General features: G+C 44.3%; 1 protein-coding gene and 1 pseudogene across 1 annotated transcript; both read right to left on the reverse strand.

Annotated features, from left to right (window-relative positions):
- LOC103018631 (phosphoglycerate kinase 1-like) overlaps window positions 1-20,008 on the reverse strand; it is a 53,873-nt pseudogene that overhangs the window by 18,117 nt on the left and 15,748 nt on the right.
- LOC103018348 (hypoxanthine-guanine phosphoribosyltransferase-like) lies at window positions 9,868-10,858 on the reverse strand. Its single transcript, XM_057554360.1, has 2 exons — window positions 10,845-10,858; window positions 9,868-10,655 (listed from the first exon to the last, which is right to left on the reverse strand). The coding sequence occupies exons 1-2, from the start codon at window positions 10,856-10,858 to the stop codon at window positions 10,013-10,015; spliced, it is 657 nt and encodes a 218-aa protein (XP_057410343.1). The 3' UTR covers window positions 9,868-10,012.

The raw sequence follows: 20,008 nt of genomic DNA on the forward strand, positions 1-20,008 counted from the left end.
TCTAAGGCTGGGATTAACAGATACACACTACCGTATACAAAATAGATAACTAACAAGGACCTACTGTATAGCACAGGGAGCGCTACTCAATATTTTATAATAACCTATAAGGGAAAAGAATCTGAAAAAGAATATATAATACATATATACATACTGTGCTATACACCTGAAACACAACATTATAAATCAACTATACGTCAATCAAAATATAAAATTTTAAAATTAAAAAGTAAAGTTGTGAGCCATCAGCCCGCTGCTGAACACTGAAATCTTGGAAAGGTATTATCCCTTGCAGTAGTAGAATGAGCAGCAGAGCTTGAACAGAACCGTAGGGAAGAAAACCAACAGAGGAAGAGACACAGTGGGAGACCAAGAATCCTGGGATAGGTGCCGCCTCTCCACAGGCTCTGAGATGCCACAGTATGAGTCAACACAAACCTAAGATTCGTTCTTCAGCCCAAGCTCAACATTTTAAAATATTGTCTCCAGGGCTTCCATTCCCCGGTGTCATGGCCCCAACCCAGTCAAACTGTGTTTCTCACAACTAGCTCTTTACGGTTGAAGTAACCAGCCTCAGGGTGTGTGGTGTCTCTGTCACCAGGTTCATTCACTGATTTTTGCACAATCCCAACTAGCCCTCTATTTCTGGGGCTCTGCCTGCTCACCATACATCCTCTTCAGCCCATGCATAGCCCTGTGGAGAAATATTTCAACATAAGGAAGCATGTTATGTGGAGGAAGAAAAAACACACCCTCTAAGTGTTGATGCTTTTGTGAAATGAGGCACGTCCACCAGCTGCACAGGGCTCCCGGCTGGGTGGGGGACAGGCAGGGCCGACTGGGAGCCAGACAGTAATGACTTGTCCGCCAGGCAAGTGTTTCTGGCCCTTGCCTAACAGAGAAGTAATTTTTAGCAGTGGCTAAGGAGGATTTGCTCTTCCTTTAAGATGATCCATTTTTCCACTAGGCAAGACTTGTTCAGCTGCCTCCCAGAGCCCTTACTTATACCCTGGTCTGAATCACACTTTGGAAAGTTAATTATTCACCATCTTGTATCATCAGTTGTGTCCCCAAATATAAGTTCCCTGAGGAGGCCAGAGGCCATGATATTACTTCTCGTGGAGTCCCCAGGTGCCCAGGGCTGGCCGGCATCTGCGGGAGGCCTCCATGAAGGGCAGTGAATGGGAACACTGGGGCCCATAGGCCTACTCCTCGTAAGCAGGGAAACTGAAACCCACAGAGGTTCAGCAGTGTGCCCACATAGCCAGCGGAGCAGAACCAGGACTACTGAGCAAGGAAGTGAGGTGAAGCAGGGCAGTGACTGCTCAAGAGCACGGCCCTGGCCAGGCCTCCTGCACTTACTAGCCATGTGAGCGGGAGCGAGTTACCCGCCTCTGTCTCCTCTTCTATAAAACAGAGACAGCAGAAGAGCTCAGGGCTGGTATGAAGACTGAGTGGGCAGATCCAGGGAAAGCAAAGAAAACCATCTCAGTTCAGTGAAGTATTTGGGACTTCTAAGTATTTAGTACAAGTTTGCTGAATAACGACATTTTCAATCTAACTCTACCCGCAGTGCAGTTGGGAGCTGGGCTTCTTGTTCCCCAAGCACAGGGCTGTTCCCTCTGGAGACAAAGGCCCACGAGGCTCTGGACACTGTACAGGCTGCACTGAAACTGAAGCATCTATTGTCAGGGCAGTGACCTACGGCCAGGCCCCACAGCCGGGAGCGGAAGTGTGAAGTCACGCAACCAGAGGCAGAATGGAGACGGCGTCTGCACTGCACCGTGAAGGAAGCAGCATGAGGTCCACAAGAACCACGCTGGGCGCCGGGTGGTGGGAGAGGAGGGACAGATTGCCTCACTCCCCAGAGCCCCTCCTACTCCTTGGACCCATGCTATGTTCTCTTGTAATAGGGAAGAACAGATCTGACTCCATATTGATCTGTTTCTTTTACTTTAACCTCTGTATTCTATTGCTTTTGCTACAAGTGGAGCATGTTGCCTGTAGCCTGAAATATACAGGATGGCCCATTCTCAAGGCTCTGACCTTTAAAGGTGTAACACTTTTCCATTCATATAGAGATGAAAAGTTGCAGAACAGAGAATAACATTTGTCTTGTTGGAGGTTTACAGGAACATTGTGACATGACCTACATGGGCAGCTGCAAGAACAAAGGATTTCCACACCAAGAAGTCTGCAGCAACCAACCACACCCCCTCCCCTTTTAGTATAAAAGAAGCCTGAATTCTAACTTGGGTAAGATGGTTCTTTGGGACATGAGTCCACCATCTTCTCGGTCTGCTGGCTTTCTGAATAAAGTCACTACTCCTTGTCCCAACAACTTGATTTACTGGCCTGTCTTGCAACAAACAGAATAAGCTTAGACTCAGTAACACTCCCAGTTACACCTCTCTGCTGAGTGTTAACCGCCATGATCTGTTTATGCCACCCCTGTGTGCTCTTGTCCTCACGTCCCAGCCCATCATGACGGGCTCCTCCTTTGTCCAGAACTTCAGCCACTGGCACATCCTTTTCCCCTTCAATCATCATTGCTGCCGTCATCATATAGGCTTTGTACCTATCTGTTTGGTTGTTTATTTGTTGGTTGGTTTTAGAGTATGATTCGTTAGCACAGAGTTCAAAAACTAGCAAACTACACCATATATCTGCTAAGGCGTGTATATTTAGGTGACAGTACTACAAAGAGCACCCATACTACCCAAGGCACTGTTCCAAGCACTACACGTATATTAACTCATATTTAATCTTTTAAACAACCTCATCAGCTTGCATTCTCTCATGATCCTTACATCACAGATGAGGACAGTGGGCACAGAGAGATAAAGTATTCTGCCCAAGGATATGCAGCGAGTGAGTAGAGGAACCAAGAAGTGAATGAACACCTCTGCCTCCAGAATCCATGTTCTTACCACTGCGCTATGTTGCCTTGTAAAAAAAAAACAAAACAAACACACAAAAAACATGGGAATGATTGTTCCAGAAGTCAGCATAGTAATTACCTTCAGGGGGAGGCAAGGGATAGAAATCAGAAAGGGATGAAGGGGAGATGGCAGTGGTCCCCTCATGTCCTAGGTGGTGGTTACATAGGATTCACTTTGTAATTGCTTGTTGAGCTTCAGGTGTCTCTCACACAACATATACTACTGAGGGCTGGAGGGAGGAGCGCACTAAGCCTTGAAGTTGTGGTTTCTGCTTAACGTGGGTGGAAAGCGAGAGGCTACACCTCAGGGTTTGACTTCTCAGCCTGTTCCGCCCCACAGTGCAGTGGGGTCCCCGGCTTCATGTTGTCGGCTCTGTGGCACCACAGGGCCTCCTGGGCCCCGAAGAAGCCAGAGTGCCTGAGGGGCTCACATCATTGGAATAACCGCTATCCTGGGCTCCCTCATCCCTGGGGCCTGGACCTGAGGGCAGGGCAGGGGCTTCTTCCAAACTTCCTGGGAAGTCTTCCAGAATAATCCACCAGGAAGGCAGGAGCAAGGCGCAGCCCAAGGCAGAAAGGGCCAGAGCCATGGTGGGTCCGGAGGGAAAGGGCAGGGCCCTCAGTTCTCCACGCGCTCATCCTGCCTGACTGTGACCTCCCAGGCCTTGACCCTCTTCTCCACACCATCTGAGACCCCCCATGGGCACAGCACCCCTCAGACCTCTGCTTCCATCACTCTTCTCACTTACTCTTCACTGGCTGGTGACAAAGAGCCATTGTCCACTGCTGCCCAGAACGAGGCTCCAACTCTTTCATGGGATTTTCAAGTAGTGAGGCAGGGGACTCAGGAGTCCCACCCTAATCCGGTCTGGAGTACGTGGGACCCTGCCAAGTTACAGTGTTCTTCTCATGGCCCCTCGATCCTCGCAGGGGGGCGCCCACGGTGTCATTCCTCCTGGGAGTAATGACCTGTGGCTTTGGAGAGAGTCTGTGTCTGCAATTCTTCTGCATTCTGGCACTGGTATGCTGATGATGACACCAGAATTCCCCTTCTACTCCCTAATCATCCTTCAAAGTCCACCTTGCTTCCTGGCTCCCCGTCATGGGGTTCATCCCTGAGAAATCGGCAAGGTCAGCAGAGTCCCCTCCCCTCACCCGGCACTCTGCTCACTCCCTCTGGGTCAGTACACTCACTCCCAGCTCAGCGGCTCTCACACAGCCCTGTCTCCTGACTGCTTAACACTCTTTCCTCTGCTAATACTCAGTAAAGGCTTTACGGCCGGTTTGCAATATGGCAGACACAATGTCAAACTCTTCTATAAATTCTCTCATCTAGTCCCCATTTAAACACAGCTCCTGGCACATGGGAGGGGGCCCATAAATATTTCTTGACTGGATGCATCCTCACAAAAACCTTTTGTGGGAGGTACTATTAATCTCTCCATTTCATAGATGAGAAAATTAAGGCTTAGAGATGGTAAATAACCAGTCCAAGGTCACAATGACTAGTGTCAGAGCTGGGATTCCAAGGGCTTGTTTATTCCTAGGCCTTATATACTCAGCCCGTTGATCTTCTGCAGTTTATTCTTTCATTTAACAAATATTTCAGTTTTTACTATGCACCAGCAACCATTCCAGGTTCAGGGATGCAGCAGATAAAACAGAGAAAATTTCTGCCTTACAGAGTTTACATTCAAATGAGGGATACAGACATTAAATATGATAAATAAGTAACATTTATAGTATGATTAATAGTGGTAAGAGCTGGTGAAAAAAATAAAGAAGAGAAGGAAAGAGTGGGGTGTCATTTTAGATAGAGTGAGCAGGAAGTCTTCACAGAGAAGGGGTAGTTGAGTAAAGACCTGAAGGAGGTGAGGGAGATAGCTCCTCAGAAATCCAAGGGAAGAGTATCAGGTGCAAAGGCCCTGAGGCAAGGAGGATTCCTGGTGAGTCCCAGGAACAGCAAGGAGCTCAGTGTGGTTAAAGCAGAGTCACTGAGGGAGAGGGCAGTGGAGCTCAGAGTAGCAGGGCCAGGTCGCATAGGACCTTAGGCCATTGTACAGAGTGGAGTGAGTGCCGTGGAATTCACTGGAAGACTGTGAGGGGAGGCATGCCATGTTCTGATGTGCTTTTAACGAGGTTATTCTGCCTGTTGATTGAGACTTGAGAAAAAGCAAGGCAAATGTATCAGCAAAAAAACTAGCTAGAAGGCTGCAGTGATAATCCAGACAGGATATTATAGTGGTTGGATTAGGAGGTGGCAGTAGCGGTGGTAGGAGACGGTTGATTCGGGATACATTTTGTAGATGGTGCCAACAGGATTCCAGACCCCTGTACCCACTTGCCTGCTGGACACCTGAAAGTTCCCTAGCACCTCAGACTCATCAGGTCTGAAATTGAACACATTATCTTCCCCCAAGATATCTTCATTCCTCCTACACTTCCATCTCTGGTAATATCACTCCAACTGGACAGTGGTCCAGCCAGAAACCTGGGCATCACCCTCGATTCCCCCCTCTGCCCACCTCTCACATGCAATCGGCCACCCTGTCCCATCCAGTCTGCTCTCTCCTCCTTCATCCCCATGTCCTCTGCCTCATTCAGTGCCGCGTCCCTCTGGCCCGGACTCCTTCAAGTTTCCCTCCTCCGGCCTGGGTTCAGCAAACTCTACACGGCACCAGATGGACCATTATGGAAGCAGACCATATCTGTTTAAAACTTTTCTAAGACTCTCTGTTGCCTGTTGAATAAAGTCCAAATTCTCTGGCTCAAAGCTGTCTAATATATCTGTCTAATATAATATATTGCGAGCTACACGTGTAGTTTGGCTTTCTCTAATAGCTGCATTTTTAAAAGTAAAAAAGAAAACAGATGAAATTAATTGTAAATATGTGATTAACCCAATATATCCAAATATTATCATTTTAATATGTAATCAACACAAATATATTAATTATATATATTCATATATCTATTAATTATATATAATATATATATGTACTAAGTCTTTGAAATCCAGTGTATAATTTACACTTACAGCACATCCCAATTTGGACTAGACACATTTCAAGCACTCTGTAGCAACTTGTGGGTACCAAACTGGACAGTGCAGCTCCAGCCAAAGCCCTCTCTCATGGTCTTTTCTACCACTTCTCCTGTCTCATCCCTGTTCTCATTCCACCTTCCCCTGCCACTTGTTCCTTGTGGTCTAGCAGATCTTACCAACCTAGAGTACCCCAAACACACGTGCTGTTTCCTGACTCCCTGCCCTTGCACATAAATACAGTGGTGCACAGCAGCAGGCCTGTACCCGTTCTCAAGAGCCAATTTTGCACACTCTTCCCCACGTGCCATTCAGTGATGCCATATTGGTAGCGTGACATTGGCCATCGTGGGAGTATTTATGCCACAGAGACTGGCAAACACTGTAAATCGGGCTTTGGGGGAGGATGGAGACCACCTGCTAAACATATCACTGCCTGTCACTGCACATAATACTCACCCCTCCATAATCTTCTTCTCCCACCCTTAGTTCATCTGATAAACATTTCATCCAGTTAGCTGTCTGTGTAGGTTTGCCCTCCTACTTGTCTTCAAGTTTGAAAAAAGAGCCTAGTTTTCTGTATGCAATTAGTACATGAGGTCCTCCTCTGTTTTTTCCCTGAATACCCTATCATAATTATCACTGTATATAAGAGACCATAAAAAGAAGAAGTTTAAAGTATAAGTTTAAAAATGAAACCCATCTGGGTATGAATCCTGCCTCCTCCTCTTACTGGTGATGTAGCCTCAGTCAAGGTACTTATTTATAACGAACACTGGTTTCCATACCTGAAAAGAGGTTTAAAAACACATCATCACAAGATTATCGTGATGATTAAATTATACAAATTGCTTAGTCCATTAGCTGGCACATACCAGACACTCAAAAATATTTAGATATTATTAAGTCTTTCAGTATTTATCATTTGTATAAAGTAGTTGCTCAAAACACTTTTGTTAAAATAAATGTTGAATGAAATTTCAGAAATTCCTCAAGTCCAATTCAGAGAGTGTATGAGTCAGAATTCCAGCTGGAGACAGACGGCACATACACTCAAAGGGCTGACTAAGGGAGGGTTTGTTAAAGGACTCTTTACAAAGGTCTGAGCAGGGTTGAGGGAAGTCCAGTGTTGGCAACAATCTGTTACCACCTATAGGCATGAAGGTGTAATGGGGGAGCATGTCCCTGAACCCAGTGAGAACTGTAGCTGGAGGAAAGGCCACCCAACGGGAGCTATAGCCTCAATGAAGGAACCTAGCAGGTGTCAAACCATCAGGACGGGGGCTGAAGAGATACTCCACCTCGATTTTCTCCAGCTTATTTGGAGGACGCCCTGCCAGTGCTTCCCACTGGATGAACCCAAGTCAAGCCCAGGGCAAGCAGTACTCACACAGCTCCTGAAGGTCAGCCTCTTGGGCAATGAGCTGATGGGGAAGATGGAAGATGGGCCGGAGGCCCAAAGGGAGACTCGAGAGCAGAGCCTTCAAGTGGGACTGAACCTCCTCCAGCCTGCGGGTGTCAAGTCTTGCTTACATACGAGAGACAATCATCATTGAGACCTGGCCTTGAAGGATAGACTCAGATAACAAGCATTCATAGGGGCCAATTTTGGTTACTTTATCTACAAGTTTGTTCTCTTAAATGTAAGAAAGCTGATTTCATTCTGTAATCCTCTACTTGGTTGGCACCTAACAATTCTTAGAGTCAGGAAGTCCATTCCTATGTCTTACTTAAAATATTCCCACCACGACAGAAATATATTGTATTTTAAACAGTTCTCTGTAGAGAGGGGAAAGAACCGGTATGTAGATGGATAAATAGATAGCCTTAATTAAATCACCACTATAGCGTTTTTACCTTTACAATTGATCATCATAGTTCTTTCCATTTTTCTCCTATGGTCCTCTTTTCTGACTTTCTAGTGGGTCTGTAGAAATGACCTGTTGAGTATCCTGCTGATGTCAGAAGAACTGTTAAAATGCCGGTTGTGATTATCTTTGCTGTTGTTGTAGGCCTGGATGATTTTCCTGGAAAGGCCTGGAGGGTGGCTGTAATCATCTCCTGGCTTTATTGTGGGGCCTCTTCAGCTTCTCCACAAGTCCCTTATTCTGGAGAAAATGGTTATGGCCAGACCAATTCTACTTCCGTATCTGTCCTAAAATTTGGTGTTCTGAGTCTTCCCTTCCCAGCTAACACTTTCTAAAAGTACTGGCTGACATGATAAGAAATGACATTGAGTTATTTGTAGTGAGGTGGATGGACCTAGAGTCTGTCATACAGAGTGAACTAAGTCAGAAAGAGAAAAACAAATACCGTATGCTAACACATATATGGAATCTAAAAAAAAAAAAAAAGGTTCTGAAGAACCTAGGGGCAGGACAGGAATAAAGATGCAGATGTAGAGAATGGACTTGAGGACACAGGGAGGGGGAAGGGTAAGCTGGGACGAAGTGAGAGAGTGGCATGGACATATATACACTACCAAATGTAAAATAGCTAGCTAGTGGGAAGCAGCTGCATAGCACAGGGAAATCAGCTCCGTGCTTTATGTCCACCTAGAGGGGTGGGATAGGGAGGGTGGGACGGAGACACAAGAGGGAGGGGATATGGGGATATATGTATATGTATAGCTGATTCACTTTGTTATACAGCAGCAACTAACACACCATTGTAAAGCAATTATACTCCAATAAAGATGTTAAAAAATAAAATAAAATAAAAGTACTGGCTGAAGCCCATTCCACAGGAAAGAGGTCCCAGGAAGGGGTAAGCGGTGAGGGATCCAGACTCAACCAACATTCTGATTCCTCCAGTAGAACGTAAGCCCCATGAAGACAGGGGCCACGTCTACCTGCTCACCGGTGTCCCCAGTGCCTAGCCTGCTGCCTGGCACATAGCAAGTGCCTAATGTTTTTATAGAATGAATAAATGAATGAATGCACACTATGTGCCAAACACTCTCATGTACAAAATGCTGGAGATATTATTTTTCACATGTGAAAACTGAGAGGCCAATGTTATTTATGTCAGCAGTGGGCAAGGCCTCAACCCCAGACCTTCTGGCTTTTGTAGTCAAACGCACCCCACTGCTTCCCATCCAAGATGCCTCCCTTCAAACAAGCCACTTTGCTTTACCTTTGCTATTCCCTAGCCCAAGCTCAGCTTTTCAGTAATAAGCCTGGACCACAGGGGCTGCTATGATCAAGAGCTCCTCTCCCCACAGCTAAGTAACCCATATGTGTTACTGTCTCTTTAATGTTTGCCTTGACCCAGGATCTTCCCCTTCTGATCTTAGGATCTGCAGCCACTTTGGGGGAGATTCTGAGTATATCCCAGAGGTTTCCCTCTTTTTTTCTTTTTTTTTTCTTTTAAAGAGACAGCCTTTATTTTAAGGATTTTTACACTGAAGACTTCAAAAAGTGGTAGGTTTTTGGAAATTATTGACCTGTATTTAAAAGGAACTGTTGAAAAAGATTCACCAGAAATAATCTGAACAAGTGGGAAAATAGTTAATACTGCTGAAACCTACTAAAATAATTCCAGGATATATGGTTTATCTGACATAACGTTACCTCTAAATACTGTCACTGATATGAAACTGACTGCTTCTTACTTTTCTAAACACACAGTGGTATAATTAACAATACTCAATCATTTCTGTTCTTTCCCGAATATATAAAAATTAAAATACCAATTAAAAAACTAATATATTCTTTTCTTTAAATGTTTCTTATAGATACAATTTCAATATTTTCATTCAATAGTGGTGTGGTTTAAGAGATTTTTCATTCACAAGTCAAACAACAATCCACCCAAAGGGAACTGATAGTCTGTAGGCTCATAGTACAAATAAAGAGTTCGGGAATGCAGCAACTGACATTTCTAAAATATAAAACAGATAAAATTCTTAGAAGATACGTGCAATAAGCTCTACTAAGCAGCTGGCCACAGAACTAGAACATTTGATAATTTTCCCGGTGATTTCAATGGGACTCCAGATGTTTCCAAATTCAACTTGAACTCTTATCTTAGGCTTTGTATTTTGCTTTTCCAGTTTCGCTAATGACACAAACATGATTCAAATCCCTGAAGTATTTATTATAGTCAAGGGCATATCCTACAACAAACTTGTCTGGAATTTCAAATCCAACAAAGTCTGGTCTATATCCAACACTTTGAGGGGTCATTTTCACCAGCAAGCTTGCAACCTTGACCATCTTTGGATTATGCTGCTTGACCAAGGAAAGCAAGGTTTGCATTGTTTTGTCAGTGTCAATTGTATCTTCAACAATCAAGACATTCTTTCCAGTTAAAGTTGAGAGATCATCTCCACCAATTATTTTTATGTCACCTGTTGACTGGTCATTACAGTAGCTTTTCAGTCTGATAAAATCTACAGTCGTAAGTATAGATCTATCACTATTTCTGTTCAGTGCTTTGATGTAATCCAGCAGGTCAGCAAAGAATTTATAGCCCTCCTTGAGCACACAGAGGGCCACGATGTGACGGCCTCCCATCTCCTTCATCACATCTTGAGCTAGCCCTTCGGTCCTGTCTATAATTAGTCCATGAGGAATAAATACCTTTTCCAAATCCTCAGCATAATGATTAGGTATACAAAATAAATCTAGGTCATAACCTGGTTCATCACCACTAATCACGATGCTGGGGCTGTGGTCGCCATAATGGAGCCGGCTGGTGTGTGGGCTGAGGGCAGTCTCCAGTGGTTTCTCTTTGAGTAAACTATTGTTGAGATACAGTAAGTCCCCCACATGCGAACATTCAAGTTGCGAACTTTCAAAGATGCGAACATGTGTTTGCATGTCCAATCAGGTAAGCTAGTTCACATGTCTGGCGTACATTGTCACGTGCATGCATCCTCCACAAGGGGTTGTGCTTTTGTGCACTTTACTGTCATCTATGACAAGAAAAAAAGAGCTACTACCCAGACATCATTGGATCATTTTTTCAAGAGGGTAGATAGAATTGATCCAGCAAGGAACCAGAACCTGTGCCATCAATGTCAGGCGTGAGTGAAATACAGCTTGCCCTCGGTCTCCTATTGCTGATGATCCTTCAGCTCTACCATCTCCCACCTCCTCTCCCTCCTCCAGTCAGTAACTCTTATTGCCTGTTCACTCAATGCCAGCCAGCCCCTGTATGCCAGCTGTTGTACTGTACTACTGTACTTTTCAAGGTACTGTACTGTAAGATTAAAAATGTTTTCTTTATTTTTTATGTGTGTTTGTTTTTTATGTATTATTTGTGTGAAGAGTATTATAAACCTATGGTAGTACAGTACCACGTAGCCGATTGTGTTAGCTGGGTACCTAGGCTAACTTTGCTGGACTTACGAACAAATTGGACTTAGGAACACGTTCTAGGCATGGAACTCGTTCGTATGTGGGGTACTTACTGTATTAGAAACCCTGGCTGCCCCAGAGCCACCACCTGCCAGTAGTGAGCTCCACGACCCAGTGGTGGTCTGGCAGCTCCTGGGGCATCCCTGGTCGGGGTGGAAGCCTGTCTAGTTTCAGGCTGCCCCAGGGTACCCACATCAAGCTGTAACCTGGCTCCAGACTGAGTTTCCCTTCAGATTTTCCCTCCAGTCATCCCCACGGACTCCTGAACATCCCTGGATTAAGGGCCCCAGGGAATGGTGAGGACAGTGTCTTGTTTGGGTCGCCCTCCCCTCTTCCCCCATGATGCAGTGCCTCACTATCCAGGACGTCTCCTTCTGGAGACAAACACAGCCAAAACTACCAGCTCTGGAACTTCTGTTGCCTCTGCTTGCCCTGGCTGTGTTCTCTCTGGCAGAGCTAGCTGTGGAGCTAGCAAAGCCCTGAGTGAAAGACACGCTTGATCTTTTTGCAGTCCCTTCTCCTCCACTTATAGGTATACCTTTTACAAAACTTGAACTCGTGTGTGTGGGCCTTGGGTCAGTGTCACATTTCAGAAGCACAGGACAATAGCCAAAATAGATTAAAAGGAATTTCTTTGCTCATCCCTCATGCAAGTCATTATGGAAGCTAGACAAAGATAGGAACTCATAAACATTTACTACATTTTCGTTTCCATCTCCTTTGCTCAGAGTTGCTCTGAGAGGCTCTCCTCTTACCCCTGAAGAAAACTCCTCTACTCTCTGCCTCCACCTCCATTCTCCTCCTCCCCCAGGACTGGGTTATATAGCTTGACTTAGCTTCTCTCCCAGCAACAAGGATCCTTCCTCTTTGGAAGTGGGGGAGAAGTCAGGAGTGTACAATTAAAGAATTCTTTTTACATGTTGGGAGAGAGGGAGTAGTGAGTACTTACACAGAAATCAGCTCTGGTCCATCACTTAGTTTTCAGAATAGGCATAGCCTCATGATTTTATTCTTAGTCACTAACCACTAGAAACACGTTTCCTACTGATTTTATGATGTTTAGAGTGTCATGTTAACGATTACCATCCCAGCTTGGTAACTGAGCCGGCTGGCTGGTGAAAAGCAACAGCTCTGTGCTTGAGACTGGCTCATGAACAGGACTCTGATGAGTTCTAGTTGGTCAGTTTTATCTGGTAGAAGTAGGGAAGGCTGCAACTGCATCATGGCTCTACCTTGTGTGGCAGAGCCTGTTCACCCATTCATTCATTCACTCATTCATTTATTCAACCAACCAAGATTTTTCTGTGCAGCCATTACTAGTCCAGCTCTGTGCTACATGCAGGAGAGAGACGAATAAGTCTCAACCTTCACCTTCAAGGAGCACACCTCAAACTGGGGAGACAATCATGTGACCTCATCAATCATAACACAGTTTGGTGGTGTTATAGCAGACAGAGAAGCAGGGACCAAAGGGTCACCGGGACAGAACAACTAACTCTGACGTGGGATAGAGATGGATCAGTCTAAGAAGCCTTCTCAGAGGAGGTGATATTTGAGCTGGGTCAAAAGAAAAAGTAGAAGCACTTCAGATGAAGAATGAAGTACAAGCATTTCAGGAAGAAGGCACAGAACAGGCAATGCCACAGTTACATGAAAGGGGATCCTAAGTTTGGGCAAGAATGAAAAGCTTAGAATAGCTGGACACAGAGTAGTGGGAGGGATACTGGGAAGTAGGTGGGGGCAGAATGTGAAGGACCTTGGAAAGTTTTAAAAAAATATTGGAGGAAAAGAGAAAAAATTAAAAATTAAAATTAAAAATTACCTATACTCCTGATCCTTTATTATGTTATGGAAAGTACGACACAATGGAAATGTTCTCTTTGCCCATCCAAAATCACCATACCAAGGAAACCTCTGCTAATAGTTTAATAAATGTCCTCCCTTTTTCCTAAATTTATGCAGGTATTTTTATGTATACAAATTTAAATCACATTTTAAAAGATCCTATACGTATTGACCTGCATTTTTCCCCCAGTTTGTAACATAGGAGATATGTTTACAGATCAATTTATACAGAACTATTTTGTTATTTTTAATAGGCAATGAGGAACCAGTGAAGGACTCTAAGTTTGGGGGTGAGTGGGTCAGATCTGTTTTATGTGGAGGCTGGATGAGAGAGAAGAGGCCAGGAAGCCCACTCAGGAAGGGTAAGGATGAGAACCCCACTGAAAAGGCCACAAGGATGAGATGTAAGAGAGGTTTCTGAGGTAAAATAAGCAGGTTGCAGTGACCAGTGTTGGCTGGGTTGTGAGAAAGTCTTGGTGAAGTTTCATTTTGTTGTATGTAATAGAAGCTACTCGAAGTAGCGTCAGAAGAAACATTTTAAAAGGAGGATTCAAGGGCAAGAGCTACAACCAGGCCTGAGGGGGCTTGGAATCCAGAAATAGAAAACTATCATGGGTCAAGATCACAGTCTACTCTTTCTAGAGCGAGGGTTTCTCATTCCAGTTTGTCTCTGAAGGTCCACCTCATCTTCTGTGTGTCTGCTTCTCTGTGCACTTGTGCCTAGCTGCACTAGGAGGGTCTGCAGAGCAGGCTGTACTACAGACAGACCAGGGGTGTGTGTGTGTGTGTGTGTGTGTGTGTGTGTGTGTGTGTGCACGTGCTTTCAGAATTACCTGGGCAATTTCAACACAGAGCAAAGGTGAATAACCTATAGTAGTGTGACTTGTTCCGTGTCTCTGAGGCCCATTTCCAAATTCCCAGGAAAGGTTGTGATTGGCCCAGCCAGGTCAGGTGTTCGCTCTGGTCCAATCAACTGTGTTCATGGTAGAGCGCCAGGAAGAATAACCAGGCGGTAACTCAGCCTCAGGGACAAGGAAGTGGAGGGGGAGGCAGGAGAGCCCATGGCTTCAAGATTTTGTGGTTCCACACGACACAGGCAAATCAGATTTCACGTTTACCTCTTGCTCCTTCCCCTGGGGACAAAGCCTTTGCCTGAGTGGACAGAGTACTTTGTGTCACTGGCACGGGTGCCATTACAACGTCTCTGCCTGAAAGGACAAAGGGAATGACTTAGTCCCTCGGCTTCCACCTCTGGAGCTGCCGGGCCGCCCTCCTCCACGGGAGCAGCGCAGCCTGACTGCGCGGGGCTCAGGGCCGGCTAAGCAAGGCCCGGTGGCACAAAGTACGTCTCCCCGTAAGTAGAAGTGGAAGCAAACAGCTGTGAAATGATGCTTCATTGCAATCAGCTTCTTTTTTTTTTTTTTTTTTTTTTAAAGTTTTACTTGATTTTATTTATTTATTTATTTATTTTTGGCTGTGTTGGGTCTTCGGTTCGTGCGAGGGCTTTCTCCAGTTGCGGCAAGCGGGGGCCACTCTTCATCGCGGTGCGGGGACCGCTCTTCATCGCGGTGCGCGGGCCTTTCTCTATCGCGGCCCCTCCCGTCGCGGGGCACAGGCTCCAGACGCGCAGGCTCAGCAATTGTGGCTCACGGGCCCAGCTGCTCCGTGGCATGTGGGATCTTCCCAGACCAGGGCTCGAACCCGTGTCCCCTGCATTAGCAGGCAGATTCTCAACCACTGCGCCACCAGGGAAGCCCTGCAATCAGCTTCTTGCTTGTCATTGGGATGAATAACTGTGGGTAAACTGTGGCTTCATATTTCCCTCCGGGTTTGGGGGAGGAAGCGAGTCGGGACAGAGCTGACCAGTGGGAGGCAAGCCTGTAGAGCTGGCAGCTTGCTGTGCCTTCCCCGCTATTTACCGCTATTTACCGGCGTCGTCAGGCTGCTCCTCCCACTCACCTAAGCCTTCTCCCTAGATGGAGAACTCCTCACCCCCGCTTCCCGGGGAGGAAGGGGTACTTGGCGACGTGTGAGGGGACTTCTAGCCCAACCGCAAGTGATTTCTGTTTCCTGCTCCTCCAACTCAAAGTCAGACTCCTCCCCGGGGGCGTGGGTCCTAAAATAAATACAAACCTCAAGAACAGCCCACGCACGGGTGGGTTTGAAGCCAGTAGCCTCTTTGTTTTTGTGTCCTGCAAGGTCTTATCTTGCCTTTTAATATCCTACTCTTGACTTTTCAACCGTGTTTCTATACTTCTGCCAACTCCGTAATTTATGGATGTGTTTGAGTGATTTTCTTCAGGTTTGATTTTACATCTCTGGAAAAGCTAAGGGGGTTATATTTTTATGCCAAGGCAGAGGACTTGCTTGAGACTCAGGAGGCCTTAAGACAAGCCCCAGATCTGCCAATTACTAGTTTTGTAACCTCTGGCAGATGACTTCAGTTCCCTCCCCTATTCTCCCATGGCTATGTTTATACTTCTATTATTATATGTATCACTTCTCTGTGCTCCCTAGGAGATTCTGAACTTCTCCAGACTAAGCTTCTATCTTTTATCTGTCTGGGTAACAACCACAATACCTAGTACAGTGCCTGACACATAGCAGATGTCCAAAAAAACTAAAATGTAACCTCTGGAAGTCTATAAAATTGGGATAATTATACCAAATTATAAACATTAAATAAGGCAATTCATATGATTTATAAACTATAAAGAATAATAATACATATGTCTAAAAGTTATAACAGTGCCATTATAAAATTTGTACAGCTTTTAAAAATATGGTTCTATTAAATTAGTCTTACTTCATATTTGAAAAGCTTAGGGTAAGGGATTGGTGAGGAAAAGCTAAGATTTCTCATTTACGGTGACTTTATTAATCACGTGACTTATTCTGGCTCTAGCATAAGCCTCTGTTCTCACATGTGGTGTTTTTTGTTTTGTTTTTATTCAGTGAGCTACGTTGTTTAATGGTTGATACATTTGGTATAAAGGATGATAACGCTAACCCAGGGTTTCTCAACCTCTGCACTATTGACATTTCGGGCCAAATAATTCTTTGTTGGGGGTTGGGAGCTGTCCTGTGCATTGTAGGATATTTAGCAGCACTGCAGCTCCCCTCAACCCACCGATGCCAGTATCACCCTCCGCCCCACCAAGGTAACACCCAAAAAATCAAGTGTCCCCTGGAAGGAGTTAGGGGGCAAAATTGCCCCCATCCCTTCTATTGCTCTGAAGTTTTGACTCATGCTTTTTTTCTCTTGCATATTTAAGTATTAACTTTCTCAATATTTGAAATGTATGAACTCAGGTCTCTTAAGTGCTGCAAAATAAGACCAGTCTGAGTCCTACTCAAAGCATTTTTCACTGACTTGGATTTGAAGGTACTCATGTCCTTCAACACATTCGATTAGCCAGAGAGAATTTCCTAGCTTGCCAGAGAAATTCCCTCTTTCTCCCTTATTCTTCTTCCATACTCGGGGTTGGTACAGCCTTAATATCTATCCCTTACACCAAGACTTTGAAGACCAATCCTACAATTCCATCACCATTTCTTCTAAGAAGCAAGTAGGCTTCTTACCCCTAGGGCCTGTGATGGCCTGACTTGTCAGAGTTCCCCCAAGCAGACACATAATCAAGGCCCCTCTGTGAGCCTCACTGCACTCGAGGGACCCTAGGTCTATAGCGTGTATACATTTGGGTGTGGACACTTTGTATTACCACCAAGAACAAGTCTCTCCTAAGTGATCTACACCTATCTTCCTTTTTACACATGTACCTTTGCTCCTCACCTCCCTCCCTTCCTCTGCATTTGGTGTCTTTGTGGACTTACCCCAATTCACAGGCAATGATGTAACTTTTCCATCCCCCTGATGTCTGGGGCCAGTGTCACAGTCCTCTCATTGCAGACAAGATGCTTGCTTTCCTCCCCATCTCCTGTCTACCCTCCTTTGAAGAGTACAGCCTATGGTTTTATCTGACATTCATTTTCTCCAAAGTGCAAAAGCTGTTATTAATAGTCTCCACGTGTTTGCCTATGAACCTGATAAGCATGAATTTACCAAGTACAAATGCTCTGATCACCTGTGATGCTGGCACTCACTTAACAAATGCCTCTCTCCCACACAGAAAGGATGCTGTCTCATGAATTGAAAATGACCCTGCGTACCATGCACACAGTTTTCATTCCTCCTTGAGAAACCACGTGCTTGTGGACAAAAAAGAATGAGACTCTGTCATCTGATTGCATTATGCCTGTGTTGGATGCTCAGTATCTGGGACATAACAACACTTTTGCAGTTGTTTTTGGCAAGAGAGTTTGCTAACTCAAAATTATCTTTACAAAGTAGTATAACCAGCTAGTTTTAAAGTTAATTTGTGAAGATGAGTTGACATCTTAGAAGACAGGAGAGTAGCTAATTAGGAACTCATCTGAAGAGGAAATTTTGAAAGGCTGTTTATTGCATCCAGTATGTCTCAAAATAATTCTCTACACATTGACAACCACCATCAACAGCACTGCTTTGAGCTCCTACTTAGTGCCTGATGTACATTATGTCATTTAAACCTCACAACAACCTGGTGAGGTTTTCTTGGAGACAACTATCCCCGTCTCACAGATTAGGAAACTAAAACTCAGAGATGTCGTGTGAACATGACCAAAGGCACACAGTCATCAAGTAGCGAACTTAGGATCCAATCCAAAGCCCAACAAAGTGAGATGTTGGATATCACTATTCAGTATAGGGATTTCTACAAAACTCTGAAGCAGAGTAAAGAGCTTCTTGTCTAATCCCAACAAGTATCACACTAAGAAGTCCTAAACACATCTCACAGAGTAGTATGGAAAAATAAAGATTAGGAATCAGATCTGGATCTTAATCCATACTCTTTACTACTTTCTAGTGGAATCATCATGGACAATTGCCTTATCATTGCTGAGCATCAGTTTCCTCATCAAAAACAGAGATTAAGGGTTTCTGTGAGTAATTATGTGTTAACTCTTATGCTCTACAAAAATGTAGTTTGACCATAGGTATTTCCCAGGAGCCTCATCACCAAATCACGGGAAGAACCTGGCTTCCCTACTCAAGTTGGATGGCCATTGCCAAGGCTGTCCAAAGGCATTGGTGTTCTCTTTCCCATAACATCCGTGATGACACAGGGAGAGTGAGCATGTCAGGCCACAGGGACTGCCTCTCTAATAGGCTGACCACATCTGGAACACAAACAGAGCCTCTTCTGAGCAACCACAAGGAGAGGCCAGGCAGACTCAAGGGCATGCCTCCAAGTGGCTGGCCAGTGTCCACGGTTTAGAACACTGTGGTTAGCCTCAGACTCTGCCAGAAGGGACAAGTCCCAGCTCCCAAGTTAGTCGCTTCCACAACAGTAAACCAAGATGAGTCATGTGAGGATGGAGAAACCTCTAGAGACAGCCTTCCATGTGAGGATCACTGTAAAGAATTAAAGCTGGAGACGGGAGAACTCTAAGAACCTGGGCGGCTGATGTTTCCATCTTAGTGAGTCAATATGTGAGACGTGGCAGGACATGAGCATGTGTGTGTACCTGTTCACACTCGTGTTCAATGAAGGAGAACCTCTGTGTATCCTTCTGCCTCCTCTTGGTTTGCCAGCTGCCACTCAACAGCATCCTTGTGGATTGGAGACTTATTACACAATATTATCACTTGAGGGAGAGTCTGGTTCTTTTTAATATTACAAAATTGCTCTTTCAAAAGTTTGGACCAATTCATTCTCACTCTTGCAGAGTATAAGAGGGTCTATTTTCTTCACCAATTTCAACACTTGGTAATAGTATTATTATTTCCAATTTTAAAGTAATACTGACACATGATGAAAATTACATTTAAATAGTATATAACACTGTGAAAAATCTCCTTCTCCCCCTCCTTACACTGTTCCACTCCCTATGCTAACCAACTTTAGCCAATTCTGATTTTAGTTATTGTGGTGGTCACCACAAAATACTAAATAATATGCTTATGCCTCAGTTTCTTGATTTATCAACTCTCTACAGTATTTACTGACTCCTGAACAGAGATTTGTGTTAACTTATCTTCTCACTGTCTCTTCTCACCTTCATAATTTTAGACAGTGTTCCCCTTGATTTGTCACTATGCAACAGGAGAAACAGTCCCTCTACTCTTTCTCCCACCCTTTCTCCCCACATCCTTCACCTCCTGTCTTCTGCCATCACTGCTCCATTCCTTTTTACATTTATTGGGTTTGCAATAGTTATATTCTATTATGAAACCAAAATTAAGCCTTTCATACTTTGTCTAAAAATTTATTCTAAAAATTGAAGATCAATAGGCAGCTTTTATAATTCTGTAAATATATAAAAATTATTTACTGAAGAATCAAGTAAGGAAGAAAATAATCCTAAACCACTCAAGAGAATGTTCAAAAGTCAAAATCAAATGAATACTCTTTCCTTAACCTAATCAGTTTCTCACAACTATGCCTTAATTTAGGTTGCTTCTTATTTGGATTAAGAGTTTCCCTCTGATTTTTGTTTTTCCTGGGGTTTCTATTTGCTTTTCTTTTTTAACTAATTGACAGTAGAAATATATATGCTCATTACCATATGATGATCATCCAATTTCTTAAACATATCATTTTTGAATGGTTTAACGTTGCCTCATTGTCTTCCAGGTATGCACCACAGTTGCTGCCATGTTTTTTCATTTTAATTACACACTTATTTATTTCTAATATGTTTTAATCCCATGACTTCCTCTTTGTTGTATTCCTCTTTCATCTTATTGGAGTGTACACACAAGTAATCTTTCAA

This window comes from Balaenoptera acutorostrata, chromosome 1 (genome assembly GCF_949987535.1).
Source record: "Balaenoptera acutorostrata chromosome 1, mBalAcu1.1, whole genome shotgun sequence".
In the NCBI taxonomy this organism is placed as follows: Eukaryota; Metazoa; Chordata; class Mammalia; order Artiodactyla; family Balaenopteridae; genus Balaenoptera; species Balaenoptera acutorostrata.